Source organism: Chlorocebus sabaeus, chromosome 8, assembly GCF_047675955.1.
Source record: "Chlorocebus sabaeus isolate Y175 chromosome 8, mChlSab1.0.hap1, whole genome shotgun sequence".
NCBI lineage: Eukaryota > Metazoa > Chordata > Mammalia > Primates > Cercopithecidae > Chlorocebus > Chlorocebus sabaeus.
Window position 1 is genome coordinate 42,826,962 of NC_132911.1, and position 18,370 is coordinate 42,845,331.

At 39.3% G+C, this 18,370-nt stretch overlaps 1 protein-coding gene across 4 annotated transcripts in view; it reads left to right on the forward strand.

Annotated features, from left to right (window-relative positions):
* HOOK3 (hook microtubule tethering protein 3) overlaps window positions 1–18,370 on the forward strand; it is a 137,476-nt gene that overhangs the window by 105,499 nt on the left and 13,607 nt on the right. For 3 of the 4 annotated variants that reach the window (XM_073018060.1, XM_007962356.3, XM_073018061.1), the window contains 5 exons: window positions 3,998–4,032; window positions 9,964–10,046; window positions 12,076–12,176; window positions 14,487–14,591; window positions 14,754–14,825. In XM_073018060.1, coding sequence (XP_072874161.1) covers window positions 3,998–4,032; window positions 9,964–10,046; window positions 12,076–12,176; window positions 14,487–14,591; window positions 14,754–14,825 — 396 coding nt within the window. Of the gene's footprint in view, window positions 1–3,997; window positions 4,033–9,963; window positions 10,047–12,075; window positions 12,177–14,486; window positions 14,592–14,753; window positions 14,826–16,432; window positions 16,612–18,370 lie in introns of those variants that run through there. The other variant, XM_073018059.1, reaches the window with a different exon arrangement.

Here is an 18,370-nt window from a genome sequence, read left to right on the forward strand (position 1 = left end):
CACTCTGCGTCTCTGTCACAACTCTGCACACTTGCACTAGAATAGTGTAAATGTATTAGCCAAGGACTGCCTTTCTTCACACCTGCGTTTTAACCTTCTGTCACAGTACTTAGGTAGCACATAGTCGTCTATCTCTGGCAAAAGTGTAAGTCAAATTTTGCAAATCCTTTATGTTCAATGAACAGTAAACAACAGAGCTAAGACTTAAAGAGTGTTCAAAAATAATGTAAAGAGGAGAAAAAACAAATTTTGGTGATCAGTCTTTGCTTCAACCAGATGTTTTGTTTCTTTCCTGTTACCAGTGTAATTTGCTGTAAACTCTGACATTTGAGCATAAATGTTTGTTTCCATTGATAGAGTCATTCTGGAGGATTAACTTCAAAACTATAGATGTAGCCAATTCCATTTGGCCTTTTTAACATAAGAGGATATAAAAACAAAAGGAACCAAAGAAAGGGAGTTAAGTATGTTACTTAAAATTTGTGAATACTAGATACAAAAAGCTCATCCATGGCCTAGCTTAATGAATTTCTCCAGACATCATCTTGTGTATATTGGTAACATGTTCTTCATTCTAACATGAGTGATGTTAGCTCATCCCTTAATCAATGTGTTGGCAGTCCTTGTTAGATTCCCAGATTGATTTCTGATTCCTAAAATTGTCACCAACATTTAAACTTCCGTATGCCCTTATTAAAATTTAAAACATGTTTTTATTCAAAATGCTAAATCACAAAGAGGTGAAACAAAACTACATGAGTGTATTAAAATATTACTAAGCCTAATTAAGTATCTTAGAGATGAACTGAATGGGGCAACATTTCTTAATTCAGTGAAATCACTAGGTCCTTTAAACTGAGATAAATGTAGAATCCATTCTGGTCTCTAAAAGTCTGAGGAGACTTTTATTGATTTGTTATGGGAGTGAGGGAAGGGCATGTGGTACATGGGAAGTAAAAATGGTGAAATATCAGAATCAACTTAAACTTCAGTGTTACAATGATGGCCATTGTGCATGGTTCTCTTACATTAAAATATAAAAGCATTTATTCTTCAAAAGATAATTTGGCATAGCTTGATTAGGTATCACTATGGTAATCAAATCTAATTAAATATGCTGTGGGCCATTACTTTAACAGAACGTATTTCAGAGGTGAGATGCCAGCCCTGTCAAGTACTATTTACATAAACTCGTCCATTTATTTCATTGTCCAGATACCAATGTCTTACTGTAAACTAAGCAGAACTTTGCTCTGAGCTCATTTCTATATGTAGAAAAGATTCAGATAGCTGAAACCGTGCCTCCAAATGACTTAGAGAAATAAATAGTACAGTACAGGATATATGGTTCTTGCCCCAGCAAATATTTTTATGTTTTTGTCTTACTTTTCTCTTTCTCTAACTTAAGAGTGTTGCATCTCGGGAATGTACAACACATAAAGCAACCTGCCAAAGGAAATGGTCCCCTCTGGAGAAGAACAACATAACTTCTGCTAGCTTCTGTTATCAAAAGCACAGTCCTTTCATGTAATCTTAAGTCAGAGTAGAAGGGGTTGCACATTTTTACTATTATTTTTATGTAATTTGTTTTTAGCATGGAAGCAGAAAACCATTGTTATATCCAGCCCTATGGATAATTTGAGCTAGCCACAATATATAAAACTTTAGAGCACAAGACAAGATGAGGAGACAGTAGAAAAAAGAAAAATGTACATTTCTTTTAAAAAGTGCATATCTTGGGCTGGGCACAGTGGCTCACGCCTGTAATCCTAGCACTTTGGGAGGCCAGGTGGGCGGTTCATGAGGTCAGGAGATTGAGACCATCCTGACTAACACGGTGAAACCCCGTCTCTACTAAAAATACATAAAAAATTAGCCAGGCATAGTGGTGGGTGCCTGTAGTCCCAGCTATTCAGGAGGCTGAGGCAGGAGAATGGTGTGAACCCGGGTGATAGATCTTGCAGTGAGCAGAGATTGTGCCACTGCACTCCAGCCTGGGCAACAGAGCGAGACTCCATCTCAAAAAAAAAAAAAAAAAAAACTGCATATCTTTTATTTCTGTTCATGAATTACTAAATCGTTCCTTCTCTTGGCTGCTGTGTTTGCTTCATACTAATTTGTCCTCTCTGTCTCTTGGCATGGTTTCTGCTCAAGGCTATTGTAAGTATGGCTTCCTTTTCATTTTTATATAGTGAGCAGTTTTTGGATTTAGACTGCCATCATAGTTGATGGTATGGAAAATTTTATTAAGGTAGTTTTGTACGAAATGAATATCTGGATTACTTGCCTTGTAGGTTTAGGACCTTTACAATTAAGATACTTAAAGGATATCGAACTCTTAAAGAGTCAACTGACAAGAAGTCTGCTCTTGGTTTTATTCCCCATTCCACTCCTGTTCCATCCCATTATTGTAATTAATTCATTTATATAAATTATCTTGATATAGTCTACCCTCCTCCTGCCCCATGCTTTGGTAGGAACAGTCTTCAGTTTGGAGAGGCACTGCAGCATAGGAAGCATGGAGTTGAAGGCCGTGCATGGACTCTGGGGTCTGGCAGACCTGGGTTTTGGATCTGCCACTTGAAAGCTACTAAATGTTCTCCAGCCTGTCCTTCCTCAACTGTAACATGGGGCTATTGTTACACAGGCTGTGAAGTTTACATATGACAGTGTCTATGACATGATTTAGAGCATTGTTTGGCATATTAACCACCCATTTAACCGTTTTATTATATATCTTCTCAGGGTTAAAGTTTTGCTAGACTCTAATCAAATCATAAGCACAGAATTAAAGTTTCTGAAAAGTATTTACATTTTACCCCTGTGCTAAAGAAGGAATGAGCAGTAATCGAAAGTTAATAGAGTTGGCCGGGTGCAGTGGCTCACACCTGTAATCCCAGCACTTTGGGAGGCCGAGGTAGGAGGAGGATCACTGAAGCCCACAAGTTCGAGACCAGCTTGGGCAACAAAGTGAGACCCTGTTTCCAATTTTTTTTTTTTTTTTTTTAATAAAATAAAGTTAACAGGGTTATCTTTTTGTATATTTGGGAAGCGGTGATAGAGGACATGTGGATCTACTGAGGTAACTATAGTTAACATATTGAGGAAAGAAGTGAAAGTTGAAGTATTACAGAGCTGTGTTAGAATGGAAATGAGTAAAAATTTATGGTAATTATTATCAAAAGAACTTAGTGTGAGAGTTCCTTTTCCCTCATCACTGGCGTTGATTGGACAATTTGTTTTATAAGGTATATTGGGTTTTGACTGAATTAATTATATAACTATTTATCTCAAAATGTTTCATAAAATTGATTAATAGTATGTACTGTGTAAGTTTAATTATGAAATTTAGTGGTCTTATAGAGAATGTCTTTATTGTTTATTTTTAGGTCAATTTTGATCTCCTGCTTTTCAGGAGTCTTTTTTTTTTTTTTTTTAACCCAGTGAAAGCTACATTCTCCAACATATTAAAGGTTGTGCGTATGCTATCCTTCACATTCCCATACCATTGCATAAATTATTTGTAACCTGTGCATTTTCATAAGTCACTGATTAAGTCAGACGTATTTATAGAAGCTGACCCAATACTTTATCATGACTCAAGGAAAATAGCAGGTAAGTGTCTTAAAGGAAATCTATTATTACTAGGGTCCTGTCTGCCTACCAAATCCAGGAATATTAGGTCTATAATTAAGTGGCTTTTTCATTCCTATTTTATTCATCTGCCTGATTATAAATAGAGAATTCATACATATATACAGGTTGTGGGTATTTCATACTGATTGTCATCCCTTAGGGGAATGTAATTATAATCTAATTACATGTCTCCCTTTATTAAAGAGATTTAAACTGGGGTACATTGTGTGTTTTCAGCTCTTTGACCAAACAAATTACTGAGAGCTCACTCAAAATTCTGACTATTGTACTTTTAACTTAAAAAAAATATTATTTTAGTTAAAATGTGAGGTAATAAACTAACTTTGTTTTTCATTTTTAGTCAGTCCTTCTAAAAAAGAAGCTTGAAGAACATCTGTAAGTATAAAAGCTGTTGAGGCTGATTCTTCTATAGTGGAACAGACGTGCTTTGTATTAGGTAGTTATGGTGTGTCTAGGCGTTGGCATAGGTGGCCCTTGAAGAGATAGAAAATTATAATATATATTAAGAGAGTCTGAAGGGTCACTCCTGCCCAAGGTTCTCAGGTCAGAATAATGACTGCTTTAGAACTGCCTTCTCAAATGAGACTTTAGGGTTTTCTCTCTTTGTGATAATCATAGTTAGGAGTTTGAGACAGTCTAGATCATGGATCAGACACCTCTTTTTATAAGGGGTCAGATAATAATTGCTTTTTAGGAGTTGAAAGCTGGTCTCTGTCACAGCCACTCAGCTCTGCAGTTGTAGCTTGAAAACAGCCATAGACAATACATCAATTAATGGTTGTGACCATGTTGTAGTAAAACTTTATAGATACAAACAGGCAGCAGGCTGGTTTTGGCCCATGGGCTATAGCTTGCCAGCTCTAAAGTATTGCCAGCTTAATCTATTTATTTTTAAAAAAAATTTTAAGAAAAAAAGACCCTATCTTTAAGAGCTCTAAGGTCTTTAGGAGACAGGGTCACTATGTTGCCCAGGCTGGACTTGAACTCCTGGTTTCAAGTGATCGTCCTGCCGCAGCCTTCTGAGTAGCTGGGACTACAAGTACATGCCACCACATGCAGTCTAATATTCTTTCTTAAGTAAATTTTTTAAAGTCTGTGAAAACTTGTCAGTAGATTTTCAAATATTTCCTTGAGTTACAAACAAGAACTTTTTGGTATAAAAGGTAAAGTAAATTTTAAAATATTCACATTTGTTTTTTCATGAAGAAGAAATCTCTCTTTATCTCTAACTGAGGTTGACCTTATTAGAAATGTTTCATAATTTTTCTTGCACCCCTTCTCATCCTTTTCTAGCAAAACTCCTGGCAAGCATTGAATTAGTGACTATGAATTGATAGCCCGTTAAAGTGTTACAACTTTACACTGTGCTAAACCAGACATCCTCAGTACCACAAAGATAATGTGGATTTATTCTACTAGGATGGGAAAGAAATTCTCTTCTCTGGCAATATGCCTCATGCTATCCAGTTTGTGTTTTTGTGTTTTAAATGGTAAATATGGGAGACACAAGATACTCCTGGCGACAGAGTTGCTAGCAATTCTAGCAGTGGGCAGATTCTTAATGTACTAGAACAGAAAATATTACTTTTGCCTTTTGTGAGATTACCTGCAATGAGAATTTAGTACTGAATTCTGTCCTTTAAAAAAAAATTCTCACTCCTTTATGGCAAAAAATATAGTGCCTGTCATTTCGTAAAACTACCAACTGACCATTATTCTGTGCTCAGTCATTTACATGGTGAAAAATCTTCATCAGAAAGGATTTATTAGTGAAGATAGAGACTGTTAGTTCCTATAGCTGCCATGTCAAATTACCATACACTGGATGGTTTATGGCAACATAAATTTATTCTCTCATAGTTCTGGAGGCTAGAAGAACCAAGGTGGCAGCAGGCTGGTTCCTTCTAGAGGTTTGGAGGGAGAGTCTGCTCTGTGCTCCTTGTTGTTGCTGGTAACCGCCAGCAGTCCTGATGTTTTTGGTTGTAGACAGATCACTCCAGTTTCTTTCTCCACCTTCACATGTCATTCTTTGTATGCCTGTGTCTCGTGACCTACTGATAAGGATGCCAATCATTGGATTTAGGGCGTTCCCTGATCCAGTGTGCCCTCATCTTAACTAATTATATCTATAAACACCCAATTTCCAAATATTGTTACATTCACATATCCTAGGAATTAAAACTTCAATTTTTCTTTTTAGGAGACACAATTCAGCCCACCACAGGAGCCACAGATATCTCCAAATAGGGCCAGCGTCATGCACATTTAAAGTGACAATGGGCTGGGTGTGGTGGCTCACGCCTGTAATACCAGCACTTTGGGAGGCCAAGGCATGTCAGTCGCTTGAGGTCAGGAGTTTGAGACCAGCCTGGCCAACATGGTGAAACTCTGTCTCTACTAAAAATACAAAAATGAGCAGGGCATGGTGGCGTGCACCTGTAATCCCAGCTACTCAGGAGGCTGAGGCAGTAGAATTGCTTGAACCCAGGAGGCGGAGGTTGCAGTGAGCCGAGATCATACCACTGCACTGGAGCCTGAGCAACAGAGCAAGACTCTGTCTCAAAAAAAAAAAGAAAAAGACAAAAGTCGGGTGCGGTGGCTCACGCCTATAATCCCAGCACTTTGGGAGGCCGAGGCAGGTGGATCACTCAAGGTCAGGAGTTCTAGACCAGCCTGGACAACATGGTGAAACCTCATCTCTACTAAAAATACAAAAAATAGCCAGGCATGGTGGCGTATGCCTCTAATCCCAGCTACTCGCAAGGCTGAGCCAGGATAATTGCTTGAACCCGGGAGGCAGAGGTTGCAGTGAGCCGAGATCATGGAACTACACTCCAACCTGGGTGACAGAGCAAGACTCCGTCTAAAAAAAAAAAAAAAACTGCAATGGAGATCATTTTACACATCATTTTAAAAATCCAACATACTGAGTATTATTGAAGATGTTGAGCAATGGCAGTTCTCATCCACTGCTGGTAGGAGTATACATCAGTCTGCTTAGTAAACCTGAACATGCCACATATTCTGTGACCTCTCAGTTCTACTATATATATCCTAGATTCCTAGAAATATTGTCTGTGCATACTAGGAGGCGTGTAGAAGAAAGTATGGAAGAACATTGTAATCACAGAAAAGTAAAAATAATATGCAAATGTTCACCGATTGGAAAATGATTGAATGAGGTATATTCAAACAATAGAATACCAGACAATAGGGGAAATGTAAAATAAACCATGGCTAATACATCAACACAGATGAACCTCAAGAACGTAGTGTTTAGTGAAAGATGCAAGTCAGAATAATACGTAATGATTAATGTATAAAATTTAAATTGCGGCCGGGCACGGTGGCTCAAGCCTGTAATCCCAGCACTTTGGGAGGCCGAGACGGGCTGATCACGAGGTCAGGAGATCGAGACCATCCTGGCTAACACGGTGAAACCCCGTCTCTACTGAAAAACACAAAAAACCTAGCCGGGCGAGGTGGCGGGCGCCTGTGGTCCCAGCTACTCGGGAGGCTGAGGCAGGAGAATGGTGTGAACCCGGGAGGCGGAGCTTGCAGTGAGCTGAGATCGCGCCACTGCACTCCAGCCTTGGGGACAGAGCAAGACTCCGTCTCAAAAAAAAAAAAATTTTTTTTTTTTAATTGCACAAAATTGTGTGTGTGTGTGTGTGTATATATGTATATATATATATGTATTTTTTTTTTTTTTTTTTTTTGAGACGGAGTCTTGCTCTGTCCCCAAGGCTGGAGTGCAGTGGCGCGATCTCAGCTCACTGCAAGCTCCGCCTCCCGGGTTCACACCATTCTCCTGCCTCAGTCTCCCGAGTAGCTGGGACCACAGGCGCCCGCCACCTCGCCCGGCTAGGTTTTTTGTGTTTTTCAGTAGAGACGGGGTTTCACCGTGTTAACCAGGATGGTCTCGATCTCCTGACCTCGTGATCAGCCCGTCTCGGCCTCCCAAAGTGCTGGGATTACAGACATGAGCCACCACACCCAGCCTAAGCAATATATTTTTTAGGAATAGCACAAAGACAAAACCATCATGAAAATCGTGAGAATGATTCAAATTCTGACTTTGGTTACCTCTGGGAAGAGTATAGAGACATGCATGACTTCTAAGTTTTTGGGATGATTTTTATTTATTTTTATTTTTATGTTTTTAAATTTTATTTATTTACTTATTTTTTGAGACAGAATTTCACTCTGTCACCCAGGCCGGACTGCAGTGGCATGATCTCGGCTCACTGCAACCTCTGCCTCCCGGGTTCAAGCAAGTCTCTGCCTCAGCCTCCCGAGTAGCTGGGGTTACAGGCCCCCACCACCATGCCTGGCTTTTTGTATTTTTAGTAGAGACAGAGTTTTACCATGTTGGACAGGCTGGTCTTGAACTCCTGATCTTATGATCCACCCGCCTTGGCTTCCCAAAGTGCTGATATTACAGATGTGAGCCACCGCAGCTGGTCTATTTATTTCTTTATTTTTTTTGAGACAGAGTCTTGCTCTGTCGCCCAGGCTGGAGTGCAGTGGCATGATCTCAGCTCACTGCAAGCTCCGCCTCCCAGGTTCACACCATTCTCCTGCCTCAACCTCCCGAGTAGCTGGGACTACAGGCGCCCACCACCACGCCCGGCTAAGTTTTTGTATTTTTAATAGAGATGGGATTTCACCATGTTAGTCAGGATGGTCTTCATTTCCTGACGTCGTGATCTGCCCACCTTGGCCTCCCAAAGTGCTGGGATTACAGGCCTGAGCCACCGCACCCGGCCTATTTATTTTTTTGAGATAAGTCTCACTCTGTTGCCCATGCTGGAGTGCAGTCGTGCAATCTCAGCTCACTGCAACCTCCGCCTCCCAGGTTCAAGCGATTCTCCCACCTTAGCCTCCTGAGTAGCTGGGACTACAGGCACACACCACTATGCCTGGCTAATTTTTTGTATTTTAGTAGAGATGGGGTTTCACCATGTTTCCCAGACTGGTCTCAAACTCCTGAACTCAGGCAGTCTACCCACCTTGGCCTCCCAAAGTGCTAGGATTATAGGCATGAATCACTGTGCCCAGCCAATGTCTATTTTTTAACATGGTAGTGATTCATTGGGCTTAGTTTTATTATTATTTTAACGGTTATATTGTATATGTTCTTTGTCATAGGTCATAAATGCATACAAGTCACATCCTCAAAAAATTTATTGAGAAAGAAAAAGGTTTATTAAAGCATATTTCATGCATGGAAAAAATCAGACATAAAGTGATGTATTTTTTTAATTAGTGATTTTCTATATCTTCCCATTTTTACAGCCTTTTTTCCTAGTTACATTATATAGTGCCATATTAAATATGATAAAGGGAAAATTACACATATTATACAAATGCGAGGGGAAAATATCTCACTTTCAGTTAATTATTTAAATACCTTTATATTGGAATATAACATATGAAGTACACATCTTAAGTTCCTAGAATTTTTTTTTTTTTTTTTTTTTTTTGAGACAGTGTCTCACTCTGTCATCCAGGCTGGAGTGCAGTGGCACGATCTTGGCTCACTGCAACCTCCGCCTCCCAGGTTCAAGCGATTCTTCCTCCTGTGTAGCTGGGATTACAGGTACCCACCACCGTACCTGGCCAATTTTTCTATCTTTAGCAAAGACTGGGTTTTGCCCTGTTGGCCAGGCTGGTCTTGAACTCCTGACCTCAAGTGATCTGCCTGCCAAGGCCTCCCAAACCTAGGTGACCCAGATCAACATATGGAATATGTCCAGTAACCTACCAGGATTCTTCATTCTTCCTCCCAGTAGATTGACGGCAAAACAAGCCGCACAGCTGATCTGTATCATCTTCCACTCATTTTAACATACCAACAGAATCGCACATTGTTACCCCTTTGACTTCCTTTGTTCAACATTCTGTGAGATCTATTCATGTGGTTGCGTATATCATTAGTTCATTTTTTTATTGATATGTACTATTCTATTTGTTAATTCTTATTTTTAGAACTTCATTTTTTTGCAACAAGATTTTGCATGGTAAAACCTTTGCAAAGTTATTTCAATATTCTTATTCCTAGAAAAAATCTATACCCTCTCTTTATGCAGGTCTATCTAAACTAAATGACTACTTTTTCAAACAGAGGAATATTTTTTACTTATTTTTAAAATATATTAAATTTGTGTTTTGTCTTTTCATATCTCTGTCATATCACTTGCGTGCAATGCAAGTGTAATCCAAATATAAAGAACTGAGATCTTTAATTTGAACTGGAAAAAATTACAGAAACAGTAGTCAGTGGTATTTACCTGTTTGTTACAGAGAGAAGCTGCATGAAGCCAATAATGAACTACAGAAGAAGAGAGCCATTATTGAAGATCTAGAGCCAAGATTTAATAACAGCTGTGAGTTTTCCTAATTATGATAGTTTTTAAATGGGCTTGCTATATACTGCCATAGTGATAGTGAGTTTACATAATTTTTATTTTATTTTATTTATTTTTTATTTTTATTTTTTTTTGAGATGGCGTCTCACTGTCACCCAGGCTGGAGTGCAATGGCGCAGTCTTGGCTCACTGCAAGCTCTGCCTCCTGGGTTCTTGCCATTCTGCTGCCTCAGCCTTCTGAGTACCTGGGACTACAGGCGCCCGCCACCACACCCAGCTAATTTTTTATATTTTTAGTAGAGATGGGGTTTCACCGTGTTAGACAGGATGGTTTTGATTTCTTGACCTCATGATCCGCTCACCTTGGCCTCCTAAAGTGCTGAGATGCTGCGCCCAAACTGTTTATTTATTTTTGAGACAGGGTCTGGCTGTGTTGCCCAGACTGGAGTAAATGGCATGATCACAGCTTACTGCAGTCTTGACCTCCCATGCTCAAGCCATCCTTCTACCTAACCAGTCCCCCAGTAGTTGGGATGCAGGCATGAGCCACCCTGCCCAGCTAATTTTTATAATTTTTTATAGAGATGGGATTTCGCCATGTTGCCCAGGCTGGTTTTGAACTTCTGGGCTCAAGTCACCTGCCCACCTCAGTCTCCCAAAGTACTGGGATTACAGATGTGAGCAACCACACCTGGCCTATATTAAATTTTTATTTAAGAAATAGGCTCTATTGGCTGGGTATGGTGGCTCACGCCTGTAATTAGCAATTTGGCAGGCCAAGGTAGGAGGATCGCTTGAGTCCAGGAGTTCAAGACCAGCCTGGGGAACACAGCAAGACCTTGTCTCACAAAAAAAGAAAGAAGGCCAGTGCGGTGGCTCACTCCTGTAATCCTAGCACTTTTTGGGGAAGCCGAGGTGGATGGATTGCCTGAGCTCAAGAGTTTGAGACCAGCCTGGGCGACATGACAAAAGCCTGTCTCTACTAAAAATACAAAAAATTAGCCAGGAGTGGTGGCACACACCTGTAATCCCAGCTACTGGGAAGGCTGAGGCAGGAGAATCGCTTGAGCCCAGGAGGCAGAGGTTGGAGTGAGCCGAGATCTCGCCACTGCACTCCAGTGAGACTGTCTCCAAAAAAAAAAGAAAGAAAGAAAGAAATAGGCTCTATTTACATATAGGGAGTATATAATCATCTTTATAATGTCTTACTTTCGAATTGTACTTTGAATTTTTCCCTAACTCTGTATTCGAATGAATATTATATGATGTTAAGATATTTTCATAATGTAGTTCCATGTAAGTCATCCAGACTTGTGCTTCCCAAATATTTACTCCTGTAGGTAGCTTGGTTTTGTTAATTCTTTTGTATTAATAAAGAGGTAAGAGGTGAGAGAACAGACTTATTTTTATTGTGGTAAAATATACAAAACACACCATTTTAAGCCATTTTTAGTGTATAGTCCAGTGACGTTGAGGACATTCACACAGCCCAACTATTACTTTTACCTATCTACAAAACTGTATCATCTCAAACTGAAGTTCTGTATGCATTAAACAATAACTGTCCCTTCCTCCCTCTCCCCAGCCCCTGGTAACCGCTATTCCATTTTCTGTCTCTGTGAATTTGACTGTTCTAGGTCACTCATATAAGTAGAATCATGTAATATTTATCCTTTTGTATCTGGTTTACTTCACTTAACATAATGTCTCCATATCATAGCATGTGTCATAACTAAGCATGTGTTATATCTATGTATTACATTTTGTTTATCCATTCATCCTTCATGGATTCTTTATTTATGTACTTCCATACTGGAGTTTTTATTTATTTATAAGAAAACCTTTTTGTTAAAAAAAAAAAAAAAAAAATCTGAATTTTTTAAAAATAAAATTATGTGTAAAAATAGACCAGTCTCTCAAAGCTGTTAACTATTTGTTATTAGTCAATTAAAATATTTTTGAAATTGTTGTAATCTAAAATAAATGTATTTATATTATAACTATATATATTATAATCTATATATATTTTACTATGTTTCATCTGCAGCCTTAAAAATTGAAGAATTACAGGAAGCTTTACGAAAGAAAGAGGAAGAAATGAAGCAAATGGAAGAACGATATAAAAAATACTTAGAGAAAGCCAAAAGTGTAAGTATGAATTTTGTAGGCATCTCACTCTACCTTCTGATCACATTTCAGTGAAGTCTCAAGTATAATGGATGGACACTACAGCAACTTCTTATGCAGAAAACTCTCAGGAGAAGAACATATCTTATAACAAATAAAAAGAACCTGAACAAGAAGCAGTGGTCAAAATAGGTCATTCAATGGATTACTTACTAATTACCAAGAAGAAAATGTACTTTGTGTGGGAAATGAGTGGCACTTGTCACCTTATTAGTCATCAAAATTAACAACACCAATTAGTGATAGGACAGCTGATATCCTGTGCCTTCTGATGGAGTATTGTTGTAAATAATAATTAACCTGAATTTAAGCAACCTTCTATTTCCAGTTCACAGGCAAAATAAGGTTTATTGGAACAAGCTAAATAACACATTCAGGAAACCATCAGGTAAATCCAAAATTTGGAATGGAAGTCACTGTCATGAAAACAAGAACAGGCCATGGATTGTGGGAGAGCACAGGACCCATTCTAATTGAAAAGAACCCCCTTTTAGTTGCCGAATCAAGACATTCACCTCTGAGTCCTGGATTGAGGGTTAAGGGGGTCAGTTTTCTTACAGATAATGGTTTGTGATTATGTAGGTTAATATTCTTAATCTAAGGAGATTTGTGCTCAAGTATTTAAAGGTTATGCGTTATGAGACCTGAATAACTTATTTGGAAGACTTTAAAATAGCCTCCCAAATAAGTAACAGCGTGTGTGTGTGTGGAGAGAAATCAAATATGGCAACGAAGCAATTGGTGAGTCTAGGTTAAGGGTAAATGGGTTTTTTTCTTCCCTTTCAAGTTTTCTATGGGCTTGAACATTTTGATAGTAAAAATATTAGGGGAGCTGGGCACAGTGGCTCACGTCTGTAATCCTGTCACTGTAGGAGGTCAAGGCTGGAGGATTGCTTTAGCCCAGGAGTTTCAAGTCAGTCTAGGCAACATACCCAGACTCCGTCTCTACAAAAAAATGTTTTAAAAAATTAGCTGGTCATGGTGGCATGCACCTGTAATCCTAGCTATTCAGAAGGCTGGGGCAGGAAAATCACTTGAGCCCAGTGGTTCAAGGCTGCAGTGGGCTATGATCACATCACTGCACTCCGGCCTGGGTGACAGAGCAAGGCCCTGTCTTTAAAAATAAAATAAAACTAAATGAAAATATTGGGTGGAGAAGTAAAAAGACCTTTCCCAGCAGTCCTCTAGTTGGCCAGCCAGAATCACATCAAATATCCATGCCCAAACAGGATTGCCGGCAGAGAAAGAAATGGGGCCACAGTGATAGGCTTACACACCAGTCAGGACCCTCTCCCCCAAAGTGCCTATCTGATTAGAGGCAGAAGGCTAGCAGACCAGATCAGAGGAAAGGAAAAGAGTAGACCACTGTCAGTAGTGTCTGCTTTACAGACACACGTCATTTAACAACAGGGACACATTCTGAGAAATGCATCCTTAGGTGATTTTGTCATTGTGCTAACATTGTAGAGTGTACTTATGCAAACCTGTATGCTATAGCTTAGTACACAACTAGGCTATATGGTATGGAGTATTGCTTCTGTACTGAATAGTATAAGGAAATACTTACACAATGATAAGTTATTTTTGTGATAGGACTTTTTCAGCTCCTTTATAATGTTATGGGACCACCATCATATATGTGGTTCATCACTGACTGAAACATCATTATGTGGTACATGACTGCATTTATTAATTTTAAGCCAGAATTACTTCTTATAATTGGTTCTTTATATAAGTAAAAAGTTTTATGTTTGCACAAATATTATGTACCCATAAAAAATTTTTACTTTAAGTTACAACAATTAATACTATTTTATACATTTACTTTTTATTTTTTTAAGACAGATTCTTGCTCTGTTGCCCGGGCCGGAGCGCAGTGACCTGATCTCAGCAAATTGCAGCCTCAGCCTCCCAGGCTCAAGTTATCCTCCTGCCTCAGCCTCCTGAGTAGCTGGGACTATAGGGGTGCACCACCACACCCAGCTAATTTTTAAACACTTTTTATAGAGACAGTTCTTACTATGTTGCCTGGGCTTGTCTCAAACTCCTGAACTAAACTGATCCACCTGCCTCAGCCTCCCAAAGTGCTGTCATTACAGGCATGAGCCACCACTCCAGGCTGCATTTACTTTTTAAAATACCCTTGTAAGATAACCTTTGATTTTTCATAAGTTTATCCTTTTATTTTAAAAAAAAAAGTCATTCTTTTCTTAAATGTTACATTCTTTAAGTTTGAGACTTTTTGAATTTTTCTTTTATTATTTTTTACAGGTTATTCGTACTTTAGATCCTAAACAGAATCAAGGAGCAGCACCAGAAATCCAAGCTCTTAAAAATCAGCTCCAGGAACGAGACCGACTGTTCCACTCATTAGAGGTAATTTACTCTATTGTACAATAAAATAATTGTGTTTTGATTTTAATGTTCTGGGAGCCTTGTTATATTTTACAATTGTGTCCCTGGGTTTTAACAATTAAGTATTTTATTTATGTCGAGTTATTTTATATCTTTACATATTTACATGTGCTTTTTTTTTAGAAAGAATATGAGAAAACAAAGAGTCAAAGAGAGATGGAAGAGAAATATATTGTTAGTGCCTGGTACAATATGGTAAGAAAATAGTACTTTGGAGCATAATGAAAAGTTCAATGAATATGTAATACTTATTATATTCCCTTTACTGTAGAAGTCACTCTACCAAAATGAATCTGAAAGTAATTGCTATCCTAATATACACTAACAGAATCTTAATGCTATTTCTGAACTGAAAAGCAAATATGAGAACCACTGTAAATAGGGTTAGAGCATTTTGAAAACATTATTTCTAGAGGATAGAAAGATAAATGTCAGTCTAATTTCTGTCCCTCAGAGACTTTATTGTAAGGAAAGGGACATTAATACTATCTAAACACAGATGCAATAGTTTTTGTTTTGTGGGATTATTTCAGTGTCTTTGCAGGATGGTATTTGATTGAGGGTAGTTTATCTCATGGGGTTTGGAAAATGTTCACATTGTCAGACCCTGAACCACTGCAGATTTTGAAATTGAATATCCCAACACAAAAACTAATGCTCATGAGCATCCTGGTTGGGATGTGAATACTTATGGATTTTAAAGAGTGCTGCACTTCTTTCAGTATTTTTCCAAGACTTTCTGTCTTCCTTTTGTTTTTTGTTCTTCCCAATAAGACCACTTCTGCCTTTAAAAAATGTTAGTTGGCTGGGCGTGATGGCTCACTCCTGTAATCCCAGCATTTTGGGAGGCCAGGCGGGCAGATCACGAGGTCAGAAGTTTGAGACCAGCCTGGACAATGTGGTGAAACCCCATCTCTACTAAAAATACAAAAATTAGCTGGGCATGGTGGCACATGCCTATAATCCCAGCTACTTGGGAGGCTGAGGGAGGAGAATCGCTTGAACTTGGGAAGCAGAGGTTGCTATGAGCCACGATTGTGCCATTGCACTCCAGCCTGGGTAACACAGCAAGACTCTTGTCTCATTTAAAAAAAAAAAAAGTTGTCTGACACAAGAAATGGGACCAGATTCCATTTATTTATTTACTTATTTATTTATTTTTGAGATAGAGTCTCACTCTGTACCCTAGGCTGGAGTGCAGTGGTGTGATCTCCGCTCACTGCAACCTCCACCTCCTGAGTTCAAGCGATTCTTCTGCCTCAGCCTCCCAAGTAGCTGGGACTACAGATGCCTGCCACCACGCCCGAATAATTTTTGTATTTTTGGTAGAAACAAGGTTTCACCATGTTGGCCAGGCTGGTCTCTAACTCCTGACCTTGTGATCCACCTGCCTCAGCCTCCCAAAATGCTGGGATTACAGGCGTGAGCCACTGCGCCCAGTTTCCCCCTCCCCAGATTCCTTTTAACATCCCCCTGTGACCCTGTAGCTCTGTTACTGGCACAGTACCATTGTTTTTGTTTTACAGTTATAATTGATACTGCCTCTTAAAAGGTTAGTGTCCCTGGCCTCTGAACACTGTGATTTGATCTTTGTCAAAAATTCATTAAATTTCATTATATATTATTTTCACATCTGTATTTGCCTTGGTCAAAACTGCATATCTGTGGCTGGGTGCAGTGGCTAATGCCTGTAATCCTGACACTTTGGGAGGTTGCACCCACCACCACACCCTGCTAATTTCTGTATTTTTAGTAGAGATGGGGTTTCACCATCTCTACTAAAATTTTTTTTGTAATCCCAGCTACTCCGGAGGCTGAGGCAGGAGAATCCGGGAGGCGGCGGTTGCAGTGAACCAAGATCACACCACTGCCCTCCAGCCTTGACGACAGAGTGAGACTCCATCTCAGAAAACAAACAGATACAGATTTCTTGAAAATTAAAATTCAAAAAATAGAAAAAATAAAACTGTATATTTAAGGACATTCTCTGGGAATTAGTCCTGACTTTTAAACTATTCTGTCTCTTCCCTGTCCTCCTGGAACCTTAGTGTTAGCAATCTAGGAGCTCTGCATTTCAGGCCTTATTAATAATTTCATATTACTATTACTATGTTTTGAGACAGGGTCTCACTTTGTCGCCCAGGCTGGAGTGCAGTGGTACAATCTTGGCTCACTGCAACCTCTGCCTCCCATGTTCAAGCAGGTCTCTGCCTTAGCCTCCTGAGTAGCTGGGATTACAAGTGACCACCACCACGCCCAGCTAATTTTTATATTTTTAGTAGAGACAGGATTTTACCATCTTGGCCAGGCTGTTCTTGAATTCCTGACCTTGTGATTCACCTGCCTCAACCTCCCAAAAGTGCTGAATTACAGGCATGAGCCACCCCACCGAGCCCAGTAGTTTCATATTCTGGATTGATTTTTATGACTTCACATATTGTGTTTCTTATGGAACCAGATTGATTTATTCTGTGAAGTAATACTAAAGAATAGTCCTAATTTTTTTTTTTTTTTTTTTTAACGGAGTCTCACTCTGTCGCCCAGGCTGGAGTGCAGTGGCATGATCTCGGCTCACTGTAAGCTCCGCTTCCCAGGTTCATGCCATTCTCTTGCCTCAGCCTCCGGAGTAGCTGGGACTACAGGCGCCAACCACCACGCCTGGCTAATTTTTGGTATTTTGTTTAGTAGAAACGGGATTTCACCGTGTTAGCCATGATGGTCTCGATCTCCTGACTTCATGATCCACCCTCCTCAGCCTCCTAAAGTGCTGGGATTACAGGCGTGAGCCACCGCACCAGGCCAGACTAGTCTTAATTTTTAACTTAGAGAGTGAAGGAATAAATCCAAATAGACTCCCAGAAGTTACATTCAGATAAGTAAACCATCATGCTTACATTCAGAAATCTCAGGTAACTTTAAATGGAAATGGAAATGATGAGTGCAGGGAAGAGATATTAAGTAGCTCAGGGAATGCCCTTGCAATAGATTGAGGTCTTTAACCTGTGTGAAGAATTTGGATAAATTGCTTGAAATGTGAAAGTGGAAAAATTAGAATATTTAAATAAAATATAAATTTTAATATATGTAGCCAAATGTGTAAGTTAAAGATTACCAATAAATATTTGTCAATTTTATTCAAAACTTTAAGTGTTCTGATTTCAAGTTGAGTTTAAAAACATGTTTTAGGTTTTTCTTATTTGGAAAATATTATGTATTTGGATTGATAGGATAGACTGAAATTGTATTAAAAATGCAAAGCTGAGGTTGGGCACATGGGCTTACACCTGCAATTCCAGTACTTTGAGTCGCCAAGGTGGGAGGATCTTTTGAACCCAGGAGTTCGAGACCAGCCTGGGCAACATGGCAAGACTCCGTCTAAAAAAAAAAATGTAAAAAGGTAAAATAATGCAAAGCCATGACCTGTGTTTTCCCTAGAAACTAGCTAGTGATGTATCTTCCAGCCTTCTATCTTCTGCACATCCTTCATTGCATCGCGTAGTTTGGCTTTTCCCCCGGCTCTCCTTTTGCCTCTTGATAGCTTTTTTCTTCCTTGCTGCCAGCTTCTACTTATGCCCAGCAGTTTATTTGCATTCAGTCATTAGTGAGATTAAACAACAGCTCTTTCATTTTTGTTGTTGTTACCGTTTTTGAGCCAAAGTCTTGCACTGTTCCCATGCTGCAGTACGGTGGTGTAATCACGGCTCACTGCAGCCTCAACCTCCTGGGCTCAAGCAATCCTC